At 42.7% G+C, this 19,665-nt stretch overlaps 1 protein-coding gene and 1 long non-coding RNA gene across 3 annotated transcripts in view; one reads left to right on the forward strand and one right to left on the reverse strand.

Annotated features, from left to right (window-relative positions):
- Nucleotides 1-2,110: 2,110 nt before the first annotated feature.
- LOC140704739 (uncharacterized) lies at nt 2,111-12,299 on the reverse strand. The gene is made up of 2 exons (XR_012084131.2): nt 4,559-12,299; nt 2,111-3,994 (listed from the first exon to the last, which is right to left on the reverse strand). It is a non-coding gene; the product is annotated as an uncharacterized LOC140704739 (long non-coding RNA).
- The window catches only part of LOC110077992 (retinol dehydrogenase 8), a 31,344-nt gene continuing 23,965 nt past the window's right edge, over nt 12,287-19,665 (forward strand). The window contains exons 1-2 of one of the 2 annotated variants that reach the window (XM_078386621.1): nt 12,287-12,362; nt 18,651-18,755. In XM_078386621.1, coding sequence (XP_078242747.1) covers nt 18,659-18,755 — 97 coding nt within the window. In that variant the 5' untranslated portion in view covers nt 12,287-12,362; nt 18,651-18,658. Of the gene's footprint in view, nt 12,363-12,382; nt 12,545-18,650; nt 18,756-19,665 lie in introns of those variants that run through there. The other variant, XM_020791649.3, reaches the window with a different exon arrangement.

The following is a 19,665-nucleotide window of genomic DNA, read 5'->3' on the forward strand; positions in this document are numbered from 1 at the left end:
CTATCAACTAAACTTACTGCAGGAGAAAATGAAAACTTTATACAGTAGTTGTAAAACCTGACTCTGCACAGTTATAAACAATTTAAACAGGACGATGAATGTGGAAAAGAAACAGTATCTGCTGCAAAATTAGACGGGAAGGGAGAGTTTCAGGCGTTACTTTTTCAGACCCTAGCACTACACACATTCAATGGAGAAGAATTTAGGGTGTGACTACACTGGAAAGTCAAACCGCTCAGATTTGATTTGCAGCCTGCATTACATTAGAAACTGCAGTCAGTGCTCACACAGGGGCTGTGGATTGATTCTTGAATTCACCATTCATACAGGATGCAATGCATTTTACACTTCAGCCCCCACCTCCCCTTCTTTCCTTTCTTCCTTTTGCCTTGCCCCTGCTGATTCTTTTACAGAGCAGAAATGTGGGAAGTAATAATGAGGACCCAGCAATAGGATGATCTAGCACTAATCTGATATATGTAAGAATTTTTAAAGAAAAATTTAAAATATGTGAGGAGGATCAAGGGAAAGGAAAGAATGCAGGGGGTGTTTCTCAGTCCTGAACATCATGCCACAACTCCGTAGCTTCACCTACAAACACCCCACCTTTCTTTGCAAGAATATATGACAACTAAACACATTGTGAAAACCTTGTCCAAATTATTCCAGCTTGAAACCTTGCTCCGCATGGTGGAGAGGGGAGTGCTTTAGGAGCAGATAGGGCATGACTGATCTGAATCAGCCAGAGATGGGGAAAAAAAAGCAAAAGCTGGAAAATATGAGAGCTGCAAATGAAATAAGGCAATTAGGTTGTATGTTCAAGATGTTGTCTGAAGACTTCTGAGGAAGGTCTTGTACCCAAGGGGCCATAGGAAGCTCACAGGGGAGAAAATGTAACCTCCTCCAATGCTCTTGCACAAATTTTTACATTTGCCAGGCTGTGACTTTGGAGACAGTCTGGCAGCTCATGTTGGAGTGGTCTCTGGCTATTTGCTTTGTTGATGGCTTTCAGTGCCACTACCACCGTCAACAGGCAGTGAAGCTGTTGAAACACTTTCATCTCAGCACACCCCACAGAGATTTCCAGAAAGAATACTTTTTTTCTGTTGCTACTAGAATTGACAAAATTGTTTTCACTTGGTTTGTTTGAAGATCATAGGCAAGGCAAGGGAGACTACAGCCTCCAAATGCACCTCTCTGCAGCTCAGCAGTCAGGTTTTAATGTTCCAGTCTCTCTCTGATGAATTGTGTATTTATGAGAAATAAAGAATACCCATGTGACAGAATAAGTGTACCTTTGTGCCTGCAGTGGGACACTGACCCACTGCAGGCACAACTGCCCGGACCAGTGTTTTCTGACTCTTTTGCAACCCAGCAATTTCCTAGGTATGATACAAATCAGCAATTTCCCAATTCAAAATGTTCAGCCCACAGAAAATTTAGGACACAAGTTCTCACATTTTAGCACTCTCTCCACATGCAGAAATAAGCTAGACTTCAACTTTCCTTCTCTCAGGACTTCTCTGACTTTAATAGCTGTGCAAGAAGTCAAAGTACATTAGCAAAGCCTATCCTACTCTTGTATCTTCATGGTCAGAAAAAACCCTAACTTGCTGATTTTTTTTTTCTTGAGCAGAATTCCTTAAAATATTATATTGTCCAGGAATGAAAATGTCAAAGCTTTTAGTGATTACAAAATGTTAGCATAACCTTAAGCAAATTGGCTCATTTTCTTAAAGGGAATTTGGAAAATTTACAAGAAGTGGTAAAGAAAGCACAAGAGGAAAAAAATCTGGATTCAGCGAGCAGGTGGTACCAGGAGACACTGTTTTGCCTAAATGTGCTTGGGGAAAGATACTCAGATATGTATGTTTGCTTAATTGGCTACAAGAAAGACTTGGACAGAATTTCACATGGCACTGCAATAGTTATTATTGAGGAAAGCCTTTGATTCAGGAGATATTTGTATAGCTGGCAAATTGTCCTGGCAGCAAAAACCTTATAGATTTCAGTGGGTTGGAGCACTTGGCTGCAGATAAATGGAGTAGGAAAATTAATTAAGACCACAGTTTGTGTCTGATTAATGCAGCAGGACATTATGGGGTGTTAGTACTTTGTATTTTGCAAAACTTTATTAGTTAGAACTGTTATCCAATTAAGGAACGATAGTTAACCATGTAAATTTTACATCAGAATAGTCATTTAATGAATCAACAATAAATTTGCAAACAAAGAATATATTTTCAGATGCAAATTTGCATATCAACAATAATATTCTGGAGAAAAGACATATTTAAGTCATGTGATTCTGTTCAGCCCCTTTTTCTCCCTCTGTCACATTGTGATGTAAGGATGAGTCATGAACGTCAAAGTCTTCTAATAAAACATCTTTATTCTTTGACAACTTATCAAAATCGCAGTTAACAAAGGTCCCTGCCTCTGGCTTCAGAGATGGACCATAACAGTTATCATTTTCAAACTCTAACAAATTTCCTTTTAATGTTAAGAGTGATTAACTCCAAACTTTGCATACCACTTTGGTGATAAGCCTGAGGCTTTGGGGGCAGCTATGTTAGGTGTCATTGAGGGGGGTGGAAACCCCAGCCCACCTGTGGCTCCCATACCTTTTTGCCCAGTTTTGCCTCAACCTCAGTCTGAATGGACTGGCCCCACGGGGTTTCCCAGGATTCTCCATATATTGTCTGTATTCCTCATCTGGGTCTCCCATTGCTGCCAGCCTTTGAACTGCTTTCTCCTTTCTCTCTTCAGTTCCCCCCCCCCAATATATTCTAGAATTCTATAGATTTGTCTTTTCCAGTGTTTCTCTATGTATTCCCTTGGGACTTTGAACTCTGTCCACTCCCCTGTCCAGGGATCTTCCTGCGCTATCTCTACCCAGTCTTTTTTGTCCACTTTCTCTTCCTCCTGTACCCATCTTCTATCTCCAACTGCCCCTCTCCCCTCTCCTTCCTTCCTTTTATCTCCTCTGTCTTTCCTGCAGAAATGGCATCCTCCAGTGTCTCTTTTTCTAAACACAATCCCTGTAAATCTATTATGGTAGACAAGTGTCCCTCAGTGCTTCTGCTTGAAGAGATGGATGGTACACTCTGTGGAGTGCCTTTGGAGGTACAGTGGAACCTCTACCGAAGAACGTCCCTACTTAAGAACAATCCAATTTAAGAACAGCTCCGTTCACGAAAATTTGCTTCTACTTGAGAACAGAGCTCCAAGATAAGAACGGGGGGAAAAAACTTTCCTGCCTTTTTTTTAACCTTAGGTCATTTTAGGCAGATCTCTTAGATTAACTGGCTTTGCATTAGTTCCTATGGGAACTAATGCTTCAGCGTACAAACGTGCCTGTACATAAGGACAAAAAATAGCCAGAACGGATTAATCGGTTTTCAATGCATTCCTATGGGAAATTTTGCTTCAACTTAAGAACACCATTCCAATACGGATCAAGTTCTTAAGTAGAAGTTCCACTGTAGTTTCTATGGACGGAAAAGAGCAGATACGGATTAAATGGTTTTCAATGCATTCCTATGGGAAATGCAGATTCGACATAAGAACTTTTCGACTTGAGAACCGCCTTCCAATACGGATTAAGTTCTTAAGTAGAGACCCCACTGTACTCCCAGCCTCACAAGTCATCAGATGTCATAGACTCAACTTTTCTGAGCCCCATCCAAAATAGTTAGGCTTTAGCATTTGTGATGAAAGGAACCTCAGGTCATCTTAAAGTAATTCACAGAAGACAATGAGTGTTGCGAGTAGAATGGCACAAAATCACTTTTTAAGAAAGAAAAGAAGTAATGAAGAGAACAAGAAATTTGTGTTGGAGACAGGCTGGTAAATGATGTATATTTGCTTCACAGACTTTTAACTTCTACCCATTCATTCATTGGGGTCAACTAACAAATGACATCTTTTCTAAGTCCTCATGTACAACTGCATCTGTTCGGATTCACAAGAGAGAGATTCCAAACTCAAGGATCTAAAAATAAATAAAATTTCAGACTATGGTTAAGGAATAAATTAATTGAGCAAGGTGAAAACCCAGAAGCAAACTATTACAAGACAGACCCAGAAATTAAAACTAAATTCCATTCGCTTTCACCTTCAGCCCACAACTAAAACAACTCAAACACATCATAAATTATCTCCAACCAAACCTTGACAAGAATGCTTCACTCTCCCCAAGACATGGTGGCAGGCCTTTACTCGATTACAGACAACCCTCCAATTTCAAGTAACTATTGACACACAACGACCCATACAGCATTGATACAGTGATGGCAACTATGCCCTCCTACAGCTGTCCCCACACATCTACTCTTGTAACACAGTTACAGGACCCTACAATTTTGCATGCAACATCAAGGACACTTGTACTTGCTCCTCTGCTAATGTGACCTATGCCATCCTTTGCCAACAAGGCTCTTCTACACTCTACATAGGACATATAGGACAATCTCTGCATGAGCATACACACAGAGGACATAAATTGGACATTAGGAATAGCAATAGCAGAAATCTGTTTCAGATCATTTCAATCTACCTTTTCGGGATTTTAAAGTTGTCTTGGAGAAGGAACATTACAGAACAAAAATCCAAGAGAGACAGCTGAAATAAAATAAATAAGCTGGATTAAGGGTTAAATATTAGTAAAGGGTTATTAAGCCATTACCAAATATGAAATGCTACAATAATTCTCCTGTTATTATTTTTCATTGACTAGGTTCCTTTATCTACTAACCACTGTCACTTTCTACAGAACAACACTTCAAAGGAAAATATCTTAGTATCAGTGGTCTTAAATAATTACTAAGTATGAAATATCACATTGATTCACATAATTTGCAATTTGTGTCTACAATTTGCAACTTATGTCTACAATGTATTTACAACTTGCATCTCTACTGGGTCATAGAGTCATGTAATCTCACTCTTATGCCTCAGAGTGGACTTAATCCATGAAAGCTCACTTTGAAATATAGTTTAGTCTTTAAGGTGCTACAACATTTTTGTCTTCTTTACTTTTTGTTTTGTTTCTTGTCTGATATGCTTTCTAACAAAAACTCTCACATTCTCCCATCTGGGCAAAGCAGCATATTTCTTCCCATCCAGAATTTTGTTTTTCATCAACAAAAACTTTCTCACACATACTGGCTAAAATCTTATTGGTTATTGAAAGAAAATGTGTAACATTCAATTAAAACTTTCTTGCTCATTAATAAAGGGGGGGGGCACATTCACACACCAAGCCGGTATGTGCACATACATACTGAGAATGGCAGTGGGATTCTTCACCATAACAAAAAAAAGTTATTAATTTTTTATGCTAAGCTACAAGATTTCAGCTATTATATAAGCAATTTCTATGGGGTATTTGTGTTAGTCTGTTGTAGCAAAACAAATAATGTGACTTATTGTGAAGGACAGTCAGCTGTGGGGCACTGGGGCATCTAAGTAGAGTGGTGCCCCGCATAACAAGCAATTCATTTAACGACAAATCCACATAGCGATGTGTTTTTTTGCGACCACAAAAGCGATTGCATTGTGATGTTTCTAATGGTAAAACATCGCTTTGCGATGATTTGTAAGCGTTTCGCTTACCGATTTTCGCATAGCAATGCTTTTTTTTAACAGCCGATCGGCAGTTCCAAAATGGCTGCCAGGTAAAGAAAATGACCCCCCGCTGTGTTTTCGCGCCCTTTCCTCGCTTACTGGGAAGCGAAAATGGCGGCTGCATGGAGGATTTCCGCAGAACTGTGAGTTTTTTGCCCATAGGAACGTATTAAATGTGTTTTAATGCGTTCCTATGGGCTGTTTTTGCCCTGCATAGCGACAAACCCACATAGCGATGATTTTTTTCGGAACAAATTATCGTCACTACGCGGGGCACCACTGTACAGTATTGACACATTCTTTAGAAGGATGCAAAAATGTAGAAAGGGGATTCTTAATAGGCTGCTGAGGAAGCAGTAGACTTATATTACAGGCAAACATTTTAATGAAGTACTCAGAACTTTACTGCCTATAAGAGAGATTGTTGCCTCACTTTCCTGGAGCCTTTCAAAGATGTTTTATTGAACTCAGATTTTATTCTTCAGCCACTGAACATAACAAGACCTAAAGAAACAATAATTACTTGAGGAGGAATTTGAATTATTTCTCCTGAATTAATTCTTTCTACAGTAGTTGCGTAGGAGGGAGACATACCACCCACATGTCTGCTAATCCTGCTCAAATGATGGACAATGCCATGTCTGCAAATAGACAAAGAGTTTACATTCTTTTACACTGAGTGTACAATAATTTCTCCAACAGTAGGTGATTTCCACAATCTGAGGCTGATGCACCAACTGTGACCTCTTCTGGACAGAAAGAATTTAGGCATAGTGATCCAAGCTGCTAGATTAGCTCACTGTAATGCAATGTACGTAAGGCTATCTTTGAACAGAAAGTGAGATTAATCCATAATGCAGGTGCAGTTGGTACCCCCAGGGAGGTTTCCCATGGCAGTGGGCAAGCCCTGGGAGACCTCCCTGGGGGGTCCCCGCTGCGGCAGTCAGCACCTTTGGAGGTCTCAAAGGGCTTTCTCCCAAACATCGAAGGAAGCTCTTTGAGACCTCCGAAGGCAAAAAGGCAGGGGGAAAGGGCCAGAAATTCACATTTCCAGTCCTTTTCCCCTGCCTTTTTTCTTCCCTTGGAATGCATTGATGGGTTTTCAATGCATTCCGATGGGAAATGATGCTTCGACTTAATGTTTCAACTTAAGAATGCAGTCTCAATACAGATTAAGTTCTTAAGTCGAGGTACCACTGTACCGAAAGGGGTGGGGGTTGCTCTTGGAGTTCAGTGCCTTCTCTAGTGACACTGTTATCTAGGATTTTAAGCATTAAAGGCATGAAAAGGTACCTGAGTGATGCCTGTGATGGCTTCAGGAGTGTATGATGCAGCTAGTGTAAAAAAGTTTAATGGAAGGTCAGTACAGTCATGCCCCGTTTAACAATTACTTCATATAACAACGAATCCGCTTCACGGCAATGTTTTTGTGATCGCAATTGCGATCGCAAAACTGTTTTAAATGGTTTTTTTTCACTTTGCGAAGATCGGTTCCCTGCTTTGGGAACCGATTCTTCGCATTACGAGGATCAAAACAGCTGATTGTTGGGTTTTCAAAATGGCCGCTGGGTGCTCAAAATGGCTCCCAACTGTGTTTTTGGACAGATTCCTCGCTCTACAGGCACTGAAAATGGCTGCCCCAAAGGAGGAACTTCGCTGGATGGTGAGTTTTTCAGCCCATTGGAACGCATTGAACGGTTTTCAATGTGTTCCAATGGGCTTTTTTATTTCGCTTTACGACATTTTCACTCTACAGCGATTTCACTGGAGTGACTTAACATCGTTAAACGAGGCACCACTGTACCTCCTTAGGCTGGGGTATCACAAATGATTGAAAGAAAAATTTTGTAACTTTGGCTTCTTAATGAGATTCCAATACTCCTCAGCATAAGCGTATGTTGCACTCACAGCCATTCTAGTCACTGGCATGAGATCTGGGAGCAAAACTAGGTATTCCACATCAGTTTCCAACATCATTGCTCTGAAATGTTCTTCCTTCTATTAATTTTATTGCAGGAACACAAGTACCTACTGAGGAGGAATCCCAGGTGTTCCTTATCTTATTACACTGCCAGGAGACCCTAAATCTAAAGGCAAAAAGAATATTTAATGTGGGACACTGCAGTAACAGACAAGATTTGATTTATATGCTGTCTGTCTTCCAATGGAGGAACCCCAAAGCAATTCATATTCAACTAAAGCAATTATAATATACACAATGAAATACAATATTAAAAAATATATAACTATATTAAAAACACACAGGCCCTACATCAAAAGCATAGATAGCCCCCCCATATAATACTTGTCCTCATCAATTAAACTCAAACCTTAGTTTCTTCCACAGAGTCCTGCCTGGAGGTGATGAAAGTTCACCTGATTTTTGTAAAAAAAATGACTGTGTTGTTGCCGAAGTATTCCATTCCAGTGTTTCCTGCGCAGAGATTTTACTGACTTGTCATTGAATTGAAGTACAGCATTATGCCTTTCTCTCTCTCTCTCTCCAAATCCAACAGTTGAACCTGACTACTGTCACAGTCCAAGATATCCCAGGCAGCCCCGCACCAGAGGCGAGGGCACCAGAACCCGGTCCACCACCCAGGGTATCAAGTCCAAAGGCGCTCACCTTGCAGTTGGTCATGACCAAGCAGAGGTGGGAGCACAAGGCTGAGAACATGGAACTGGAAGAAAGTGCCAAGATGCAGGAAGGAAGCAGAGGCAAGAGGAGGGACCAAGGCAGGAACAGGAACAGGTGCAGGAACTCTGGAGTCAAGACTCAGAGATGTAGGTGTAAAGCAGAGGCAAGAGCAAAAACCAAGGCAGGAGCAGCAAAGCAGTCAGCACAACAGGGCCGTAGATCTCCATTGCTAAGACAAGTTCTGAAAGGGAGAACCACTCCTTAAATAGGCCTTTCTTCCGGGTTTCCAGGTGAGCCTCATGAGTGGCCCAGCAGCTGCTACACAACCCAGGGCCTGAGTCTGCAAACACCAGGCCACCCCTGGCTCAGGCTGGCCCCAATCTTGCAGCTGCCAGGGCAGTATGGGCCAGATCCTGACAGCTATGGGTATTGCTGGTGTAGCAGAGCCTCTCTCCATCGCTTGTGCTTGCTCTATATTTCTTGAGCACAGTGTTATTCTGTGGCTTACAACTCAGGTCCCTTCCTCTGTATCCTGAGTTTTGCTTCTCCTTTAAAAACAAAGTTGATATTTATACTAAGGTACAAGTGCAGTGATTTAAAAATGGAGCAATTTATTTACAGATAGTATTGGCTAAAAATTTATCCCCAAAGAAAGTGATAAAGACATGTTGGAGCTAAATGCAAACAACTTTAAATAAATAAATAAAACATATCTGCTATGTCAGCCTGATAAAGATATTGCCTTTAATTAGAATTATGAGAGAAGAATACTCGTTCGAAAATTAGACAATTTAATAAAATGTTTTAACTAACTTAGCTGACTGTTCAAAAGACTTTTGTACGTTTCATATTGTTCAAATTGTCCCCTTTAAAAATTTCAGTATAATTTACTTTTTCAACTTACCGTAATCAGTTTTCTAATTTAATGGAATAAGAGTTTATTTCTCCATATCAGTTTCCAAAGCCATGGAAATTGTGCAGGGCTGTGGGCTATAATAATAATGCCTCAGAAGTAAATAGGATAAAGACTAGCATAAATGTAAGTGAGCAATACCTTTTCCAGAATCAAGTGTAAAATGTACAACATATATAACTTTTCAAGCTCTGCTGAACTCATCAGCCTCCACGGTTTTAAAAAATAGGGGCATGGAAGCCCATGTACCTGCCCAGGTATTTAAAACCATGAAAAACTTCAGCCAAAGCCCCAATTGGGAAAATGGAACTTGATGGGTTATCATTTTGTGGGTGTCATATGACCTCTGTCAGTGCCTACTGGGAAAGCAACTAGAAATCCCTCTTTTTTACAGAAATAAGGGCAATTTCAGCATGCATCTACATTACCCTTGTGCACAACACACCAGCTTCTTTTTAAAAAAGAGATAAAAAGAAAAAAAGTTTGTGGTCCTTGCAGCGGGTTATAAACATTAGGGTCTACCTTATCAACTTGAACTAACTCTCCAATGCTGCACCCATGATTTTGGATTTTGTTTGTAATCTGATGAAGAGTTCTGTTGGACCTGAAAGTTAGCACCTGTTTGTGAGATTTTATTGGTCCAATAAAGGTACTGCCCAGCCTTGTTTTAATACCCTGGTTTGCTTGTAGCCTTTAGCAGAACAACATGTAATTCTGGGAAGAGCAAGTTCAGCAGTGCAGGAGATGTCTATAAGGATTTTTCTTGGTTCCTTGGGACCAGAAAGTGTTCAAAATCCGACCAGGAGGGGATCTGTGTTTTCTTCAGGAGTGTTTTCCTTTATCATGGGTCAGGATAAAAAGCTGGCAACTGCTTCTCCCCGCTGTGATGAGAGCAGCCTGTTGTGAGCTTCCAGTCATCTTTCCTACAGTGAAGCAGCATTGTCTTCAGGTTCTTCTTGATGGTGTGTATGTAGCACAATTAATAACCGTGGTTTGTGCATGAGGGGTACTGATTTCAAGCCCTTCCGGCAGGAATGAGCTTGATGGATGTTGAAATATTAGGAACCTTTCATGTTGCACTGAGCTATCTGTATTTTTTGCAAGATATATGTAGATCCATGAGATTCCACGCTTTGCATCCATGCTTTTGAACCACTGCAAAGCCATGCATCATATACAGCATATCTCCAATGATTTGTATTTTTCTAAATGTGCTCAATCTTTCTGACTCTTAAGTAATGGAATGGGCAGAATTCTTTCAGGATTTTACTTTACTCCAGAGAAAGTGATGTTAGTTGCAGTAGCCAATGCAGCTACAAACAAGGTACCAGTTTTATGCCTAGTCATACACCCATCTGCAATTTGTTGCCATGATTTCTCCCATTTCACTTACCCTGGGGAAAAAAAATCAAAATAGGATTCTATTATTCTAATCATTTTCATCCAAAATGTATAATCTGATATTATTAAAGCAAATTAGAATTCTGCTAAGAAACTACCAGTAATCTACCATAATTTTATCTTCCTCAAGAAAACATACTGGATTCCCATAAGTAAGTAAAAGACAGGACTGCTGTGAGGATGAAGTGGGAAGGGGTCAAGGCAAAAGGCAAATGCATGAAATCAAGAATGGATCTTCATGATTTCATACAATTTTCATATGAGGTCCTCCCTAAACTACTGTGAGATAATAGATCCCATTTGTGCCCACAGACTACACCACAGAAATCATGGGTGCCTTAGCACATGGCTTTGCACAAAAATTTGGATCTGAAACATGGATCCCCATGACTTTTACATGAGATCTTCCCTAAACTACTATCTAATCATAGGCCTCATTTGTGTCCATAAGCAACAGCACAGAAAGTATACATTCCTCAGATCCATGTTTTTCCACCACTGCAAAGTTATGCACTGATGGATCCATGATTTCTGCATTATAGTCCATGGGCTTACATGGGATCTATGATTTGAAAACCATATGAAATCATAAGGCTCTGTTACTGTTTTCATATCCAGGCAGGGATATGGAAGCAGTGACAGATTTTACTTTCTTGGGCTCCATGATCACTGCAGATGGAGACAGCAGCCACGAAATTAAAAGACGCCTGCTTCTTGGGAGGAAAGCGATGACAAACCTTGACAGCATCCTAAAAAGCAGAGACATCACCTTGCCAACAAAAGTCCGCATAGTCAAAGCTATGGTTTTCCCTGTAGTGATGTATGGAAGTGAGAGCTGGACCATAAAGAAGACTGACCGCCAAAGAATTGATGCTTTTGAATTGTGGTGCTGGAGGAGGCTCTTGAGAGTCCCCTGGACTGCAAGGAGAACAAACCTATCCATTCTAAAGGAAATCAACCCCGAGTGCTCACTGGAAGGACAGATCCAATACTTTGGCCACCTCATGAGAAGTCTCCTTGGAAAAGACCTTGATGTTAGGAAAGTGTGAAGGCAAGAGGAGAAGGGGTCGACAGAGGATGAGATGGTTGGACAAAGTCATCGAAGCTACCAGAATGAATTTGACACAACTCCGGGAGACAGTGGAAGACAGGAGGGCCTGGCGTGCTCTGGTTCAAGAGTCCGAAACGACTAAATGACTAAACGACGACTGATTTCATGGATTTGCCTTTTATCCAGCCTCTGCCCACTTCATCCTCGCAGCAATCCTGGAGACAGAGGAAAGAGAGAGCCAGAGGACAGCCCAGAGTCCCCAAAGAATTCATGATTCCATAAGAATGCTGTTGGAGTGAAGAATAATTCTATTTTGCCCGGTGACCACCCGGAGAGTTCACGGAATATTTCCAAGCAAGGCATGATGGCAGTATCTCTCTTCAGTCGCTTGCCCCCCGCCCCGGGCCCCCAAATTGGTAGTCAGGGAGATACACTGTCTCTCAACATGGAGGTTTTATGTAAGCCTCACGGTTCATAAGCTTCCCTCCCAGTCTTTCAAGGCCATCGTCCCTCTTTGAAGAGAATGACAGCCTCAGGCGGAGAGCCCTTTCGCCTTCCTTTCCCGACCATGGTGGGGAGGAGGAGGGACCGGCGTAGCCAAAGGACTACAGCACCCGGCGTCCTCCGAGCTAGGGCGGGCTTGTTATTTGTCCTTCGCCGCCGGAGAGTCAATGTGGGACGGGGTTGGGGAGGCGGAGGAGGAGGAGCCGATTCCGGCGCGGAAGCAGCAGGTAGGAGGGTTGCCCGCCTCCCCGCCGCCGTCGGGCTGACCCTGCGCTTTTGGAGAGGCGGGCGGGCAGGCGCTCGGGTCCTTTGTGGCCGGGAAGAGAGCGTCTCGTGTGGCCGCTCCTGTTGCTCCTCCTGTGACCTGGCGGTTGCGAAGAGGGCTAGGAAAGCCCCACGGTCTCCCCAGGTGGGTACTCGGCAGGGTGGGCTCAGCGCCGGGCAGCAGTCCTCCCGGTGCAACAAAGCGCCTTTTTTTCTAGTGAGGCGCCGCCTTACTTGTCTCCGCCCCGAGGCGTGAAAAGGGGTGTTGCACCAGTGGGGGAAGGAGAGAGAGACAGAAACTGGGGGGGGGAGGGCGCTCCGGAAAAGAGCCCCCCCCCGGCGGCGGCGGCTACACAGACACACACGCACAGCGCAGCGCGACCCTTGGTGTGTGGAGGAGGTTCCCCATCCCCTCTGGCTTCTTCCCTCCCTCCGACCCGCCTCTCCTACTCGGCAGCCTCTATAATCCCCCACCCCACCCGTGACGTGACCCGGTAATCGCCTAGCCGGCTGCTGCGCCGGCGCCTGCTGGGGGCCGTCTGGGGTGAGCCTCGGGTTGCAAGCTGGTGAGGTGTCAGTGGTATTTAAACCGCTTTTAGGAAAACTGTCCCGTCGTCTCCCTTTTTTTTCCCCCCCGGCCAGGAAAAGTGTCTCTTAAAATGAATCCAAAGCTTGAGTTTGAAATGTCAAGGAACTTCTAGTTTCCATGTACTGTACAGTACATTAGAAATGAATGAACCACCTGAACAAGGGAGAACGGTTTCTGTGCTCTTGCAACCCAAAATTAGCTTTGACAGCAGCGGATTTTCTTAGGAGTGCTATGTGGAGTGGCCCTTTTAAGTTGAGGCAATTTTAATTACTTTTTATAACTGATGCAACCCAACAGTGATGGTCTGTTACACCGTCTTTAAAAATTCACCTCCCCTGCCCTTCCACCGAGTGATTAATTTGACAGTATCCTGAAGTTATCTTTGTTGATAGTTAAGACCCCTTAACCTGTTTGTCATTTGTTGATATGGAGCAATCCACTACAAGGAGATGCAGCAGGCTCATCTCTGGTTCATCATAGTTTTCAATTTTAAGACTTTCCACGTCTAGGCTATTCTTAAAAATAAGGGCCTTGGTGTTACATTTTCTACCTACCTGGTAGACAGTGGGAATGCTATAGGTGTAATATATCTTTATTTCAGCAAAGCCTTTGACAAAGTGCCCAATGATATCCTGATTATCAGGCTAACTAGCTGTGGGCAGGATGGCACAAGTGTCCAGTGGATGCACAATTGGTTACAGAAACAGAGTGCTTATCAATGGCTCCTTCTCAAACTGTAGGTGGTTAAGGTGAATAAAAATCAATGATTATTTTTAAAGTTGAATTGATTTGAATCACGATTTTAATTAAAATTGTGTTTATTTAAATTGTCAAGTCTGATTTTTTTAAAAAAATTAAATTTTGATTTAAATCAAATCCACATGGACGGAAGTAATAAGTGGGATACTACAAGACTCAGTCCTGGACTGTGTGCTCTTCAACATTTTTATTAATGATTGGATGAGGGGGTGCAGGAAATGTTTATCACATTTGTAGATGACACAAAATTGGGTGGAATAGCTAATACTTTGGAAGAGAGGAACAAAATTCAAAAAGATGTTAATAAGTTTGAGCACTGGTCCTAAAATAACAATGAAATGGAGCAGTAATACGTACAAAGTTCTACACCTAGGGGAAAAAACCAAAGGCAGAGGTATAAAATGGAGGGTAATTGGCTCAGCAATACTATGAGTAAGAAGGATCTTGGAATTGGTGTAGATCACAAGCTGAATATGAGCGAACAGTGCAATGTAGTTGCAAAAAAAAAAAAAGCCTGTGCTATTTTAGACTATGTTAACAGAAGTATAATCTCCAAATCCTGTGAAGTACTAGTCTCCATCTACTAGCATTTGTTAAGCCTCATCTACCAACATGAATTTGACCCAACTCCGGGAGGCAGTGGAAGACAGGAGGGCCTGGCGTGCTCTGGTCCATGGAGTCACGAAGAGTCGGACACGACTAAACAACAACATCGTAATGCATTCAGTTCTGGACCCTGCACTTTAAGAAAGATGCCAACAGACTGGAACAAGTTCAGAGGAGGGCAACAAGAATGTTCAAGGGATTGGAACCCAAGCCATATGAAGAAAGACTGAGCTGGGCATATTTAGGCTTGATAAAAGAAGACTGAGGGGAGATATGAGAGCACTTGAAAGGCTGTCATACAGAGGAGGGGCAGAATCTGTTCTTGATGTAATAATGGGCTCAAGCTAACGGGAGCCAGATTTAGGCTGAGTAGGAGGGGAAAAAATGTCTTAACTGTTAGAGTGATATAGCAATGGAATCAGTTACCTTGGGAGGAGGTGAGCAGTCCAACGCTGCAGGCATTCAAGAGAAAATTGGACAACCACCAGATATCCTTTGACTTGGATTCCTGCATTGAGCAGAGGGTTGGACTCCACGGCCTTATAGACCCTTCCAACTCAATTATTCCGTGAGTCTATGGAGTTGCCCAGGTGAGACTCTTGCACCACCAGCAGGTCAGCAGACTGTCTCTAAGAAGACAGCCTTGCAACATGAGGATTTCTACCCCATTTAGCTTTCCAGTTGTGGTTTAGAGAGGGGGAGGCGGCTCTGATTTACATCCTCTGTAGGCTGGACTTTCCCTCTCCTGTCATAAGTAGTGGCTGAAAGTGCCTTTTTGGCATCATCAGATAGGCTACCCTATAACAATACTGTATCCATATATATAAGCACTGTTGTGGAAGAGATGTATCCAGAGTGAGGTTTGTATCACTCTGAATTACATCTCCACACTCCAAGGGGATTTATCACAACATGTGAGTTGGCAAATCTTTGTGCCCAGGCCATTGGTTTATATTTGTGCACTGTAACATCCCTGCTTCCTTTAGCCACCAGTGTAAAACTTAATGAGAATCTTGGAGTGTGGACCCCCAAGTAAACTTTGTACTGTGCCAAATGATGTGACCACACCATTGGCACCTATGAATGTCTGTGTGTCTGTAAGTAAAGGACAAAGCATTTGCAAAACTACATATAAATTTGGATTTTACACTCTGACATTGTAAGTGCCCACCAGCAGAATAGTCTGCATCTGAAATGAGCAAACATTGTTTTCGTCCAAGAAATTCACAACCTTGATGTTACCACACAAATTATATTTATTCATTTCCCAGGACACCACAGATAAGAAACTGGTTGTCCTGCCAAGGCAGTGACGGAATCACTATGGTAGTGAACTAATAGTGGTGATGGGGAACTCTTCCCACAACAGGGGCACTAGGTTACAGGGCTGCTTATTGGCCCCACAGATGCCCTTTACCTAGTTTATTATCATTCTAGTTCCACAGTATGTAAAACAGAGAATTGACCAGAGATCATAGGTTTCCTAAGGAATGGACTGAAACAGTGGCTCTGCTCATAGAGACGTACAAGAACCTGTTAACTCTGATTGAGGGATCCTGCACCGCTAGAACTGGGGAGACCTTAGAGAATATAGTACTGTGCAGGATGAACCAAAGGACTGAGTTTGAGTAAGGCAGTTTCATGTGTTAATATGGCACCTCTGCTGAACTGGTTAAGTGTAGACCGTCCCCCTCCTACCCAGGGAACCTCATTTCATTTATTAGGCTGTGTGCAAAGAAGAAAAACAACCTAATGCTTGGTTTGATCATGAATTTCTTTCCTGACATTGTTCTGCAGTGCTGAAGGTTGTAGCACAGAGGAATCTTGTCTGCAGTAAAAGCACATGATTCTTGTTATTGTATCAGCATGAGTAAAGTTTATAGGGAAATGCTTCCATCTAGTACTGAGCTGACCTACAATCAATAAACTAACAGAGGTATCTGTTTGAGAATAACAGAGGTATGATCCCATTAGTCTCAAATTCCCTATGGTCTGCTAAGACAGTCACAGGAGATTTCTGAGGCTCAGAATTCTGCCCTGTATATAGTAGAATAGTAACTCTCTGTTTTCTCAGGATAGGGAGATGGTGTGCTGGTACAATGTTAATGGACCCAGCTCAGAATCAACAGTAGAGTGGGGAAGTGGAAAATACCCTTAGTTAAGGTGGGTCTTTTACAGTCTTTTACCAAGTTGCAGGTTTCAGTGAAAACCCAAAGTAATCCTTATTATAGTTCAGTGCTGCTCGTGTCTCTGTTCTGCTGTGTGGATTAGAGAAGGGGCCATCTCAGTAAGAGTATGCTGCGTTCTAGTTGCAAGTGGATTATATACTGCTCTGCCAGAAGAAGCCATTTGAAATAAAGTTAAGCTAATCTGATTTCCCCTTTAAAGCAGGAAAGAATGTGTTTGCAGGTAGACACAGAGTCTAGGTGTTTAGTGAAAGTATAAGGCAAGAAAGGGTCTGGATTGTTTTGGATCTTGCATCCACAACTCACTATTGGTGCGAAACGAGTCTTTTGCAATGTCAGAATTCCCAGGCTCTCCCCCTGATTCATAGGGTCATGAGGTTGTAAGGGGCCTATAAGGCCATTGACTCTAAATCCCACCCACCCCCTGCTTAGTGCAGGAATGCAAATCAAGGGATATCTGACAAATCATTGTCTAAATTTTTCCTGAATGCCTCCAGCGTTGGAGCACCCACTAACTCTCAAGATAATCACTTCCATTGCTGTACTGCTCTAACAGTTAGGAACCTGTTCTGGATATTTAGCCTAAATCTGGCTTCCTGTAGCTTGAGCCCATTATTACGTGTCCTGCACTCCTGGATGATTGAGAACAAATCCTGCCCCTCCTCTGTATGACAGCCTTTCAAGTACTTGAAAACTGCTATCATATCTTCTCCCAGTCTTCTTTTCTCAAGGCTAAACATGCCCACTTATTGCAGTCTTTCCTCACAGAGCTTGGTTTCCAGACACCTGATTACGTTCGTTGCTCTCCTCTGGACTTGTTACAGTTTATCAGCATCCTTCTTGAAGTGTGGACAGAATACTCAAAGTGAGGCCTAGCCAGTGCTGAATAAATGAGGATTGGTACCCCATGGGATTTGGAGACTATACTTTTGTTAATGCAGCCTAAACTAGCATTTGCCTTTTTTGTAGCCACATCACACTTTTGGCTTATATTCAGCTTGTGATTTATGAAAATTCCAAGATCTTTCTCACTTGTCCTATCACTGAGCCATGTATCTCCCATCTTATAACTTTGTGTTTGGTTTCTTTTTCCTAGGTAGCAGTACTTTGCATTTATCCCTATTGAATTTCATTCTGTTGTTTTCAGGACTTCTGCGTTTTGCTAATCAGAACAAACTGTGGGAGTAGGCCTGCTGATACCCGTTTCCGGCATTGCTCCAGTGTAGTAACGACAGACAAACAATGATGCTCTTTTCTTGACTGACTCCCAACCCTATGCGTGGGAGTTCAGAGGGAAGTTCCATCGTGTTTAGTGCCGCTTAATCCTAGGTAAGAGCACATGGTGCTGGCAGCCTAAAGATACAGAGCACATTGTTTGATACTGCATTTGCAGTATCTGTTGCATCACATACTTACCCATGCCTTAGGGCAATTTATAGAGGCCCCCCTTTGAATTAACTCCATAATCTGAAGTTCGGAGGGAGAAAGCCTCTGCGGCCATGTCTCCCATCTAGGGCAGTTGTTCTTAACCTTGGGTTACTCAGATGTTTATGGACTGCAACTTCCAGAAGCCTTCACCACCAGCTGTGCTTGCTGGGGTTTCTGGGAGTTGCAGTTCAAAAACACCTGGGTAACCCAAGGTTAAGAACCACTGATCTGGGGCTTCTCAATGAGAGAGAAAAAAATTCACCAAAAATTAACGACACCTCAGAAGAACACCAAATTAAGTTTGCTTACATTTCACAAGCTGGACTATTGATGCCAAGCATTTAAAACAGGTTTCAAACAGTTTAAGGCACTTTTAAATGAGTGAAAAGAGACATCGTTGTGCGAAAATTCCCCATAGGAAACATCGTTGTGTGAGGCAACAAATTTATCAGAAAAAGCCATCGTTGTGTGAATTTATCATTGTGTGAGGCACTCGTTGTGCAAGGCACCACTGTATTTTGAAATGGAAAGATGACACACACACAGAGAGATGGCTTTTCTACAGATTACCTGTAGAAGGCAATGGATAAAGCAGGGGCTCTGATGTTTACAGCTTGATCTCTTCACCACTGCACCACCTTTCCTGAAGATTTCCTCCAGTTCCTCTTTTTCTCCTTCTGCAGGTGGGACTATGGCTGCCCGGAATGTATTGGTGACTGGCTGCTCCTCTGGTATCGGGCTGGCCCTGGCCTTGCGTCTGGCCAGAGATGAGCTGAAGCGCTTTCGAGGTAAGGGGATGTCTTAAGCTAGATAACATGCCATTTGGGAAAGAGGGGACACAGCTTTCTGGATGAAGCAGAGCAGTAGTCCAGTTTGTCATTCCCAGTTTTGCTGTTGCTTTCAGAGTTCGCTAGCATTGTATTCTTGAAGGCTTTCACAGCTGGGATCCAATGGTTGTCGTAGGTTTTTCGGTCTGTCTGGCGTGTTCTGGAGGTGGTTCTTCCTGACATTTCGCCAGTCTCTGTGGCCGGCATCTTCAGAGGACTGGAGCTAGAACTCTGTGTCTGTGTTCCGTTGTAGTGTGGAGGATTGTAGCTGATCCCACAGTTTCAAATACTCACAATCCCACACATTACACCAGAACACAGACACAGAGTTCTAGTTCCTATCCTCTGAAGATGCCGGCCACAGAGACTGGTGAAAAGTTAGGAAGAAAAACCTCCAGAACACAGCCGAACAGCCTGAAAAACCTACAACAACCATTCACTAGCATTGTTTTCCTTGCTTGTTTCATCCTTTCCTTTCTTTGTTACAGTTGTGTCCCATCTTTCCTCCAGTAAGCTTAAGGGAGCAAAAATTGCTGTCGTCCGCACATGCCGTTTATTCTCGCAACAACCCTGTGAGAAAAGCCAGGCTGCATGACTATGACTGGCCCAACTTCACCTAGCAAGTCTCAGGAGACAAAGTTATAGCCACCACACCACACTGGCTTTGTCTCCACTTTGAGGAGCTTTTCAAGGACAAAGATGGAGTTGTAAGGTCCCCAAAAGACCTGCTTTTTAAAAGCTGTGCCAGCCTTTGGGATTGATTTAACATTTTAGAGCTCAGATGAGACTTGGAACCGTTGCATGCAGCATTTTTAATGGGAGATTTACCTTTGAAGTAAATGTGGGATTAAAGCAAACCAGAAATTTGGTT

Source organism: Pogona vitticeps, chromosome 2 (genome assembly GCF_051106095.1).
Source record: "Pogona vitticeps strain Pit_001003342236 chromosome 2, PviZW2.1, whole genome shotgun sequence".
Lineage (NCBI taxonomy): Eukaryota > Metazoa > Chordata > Lepidosauria > Squamata > Agamidae > Pogona > Pogona vitticeps.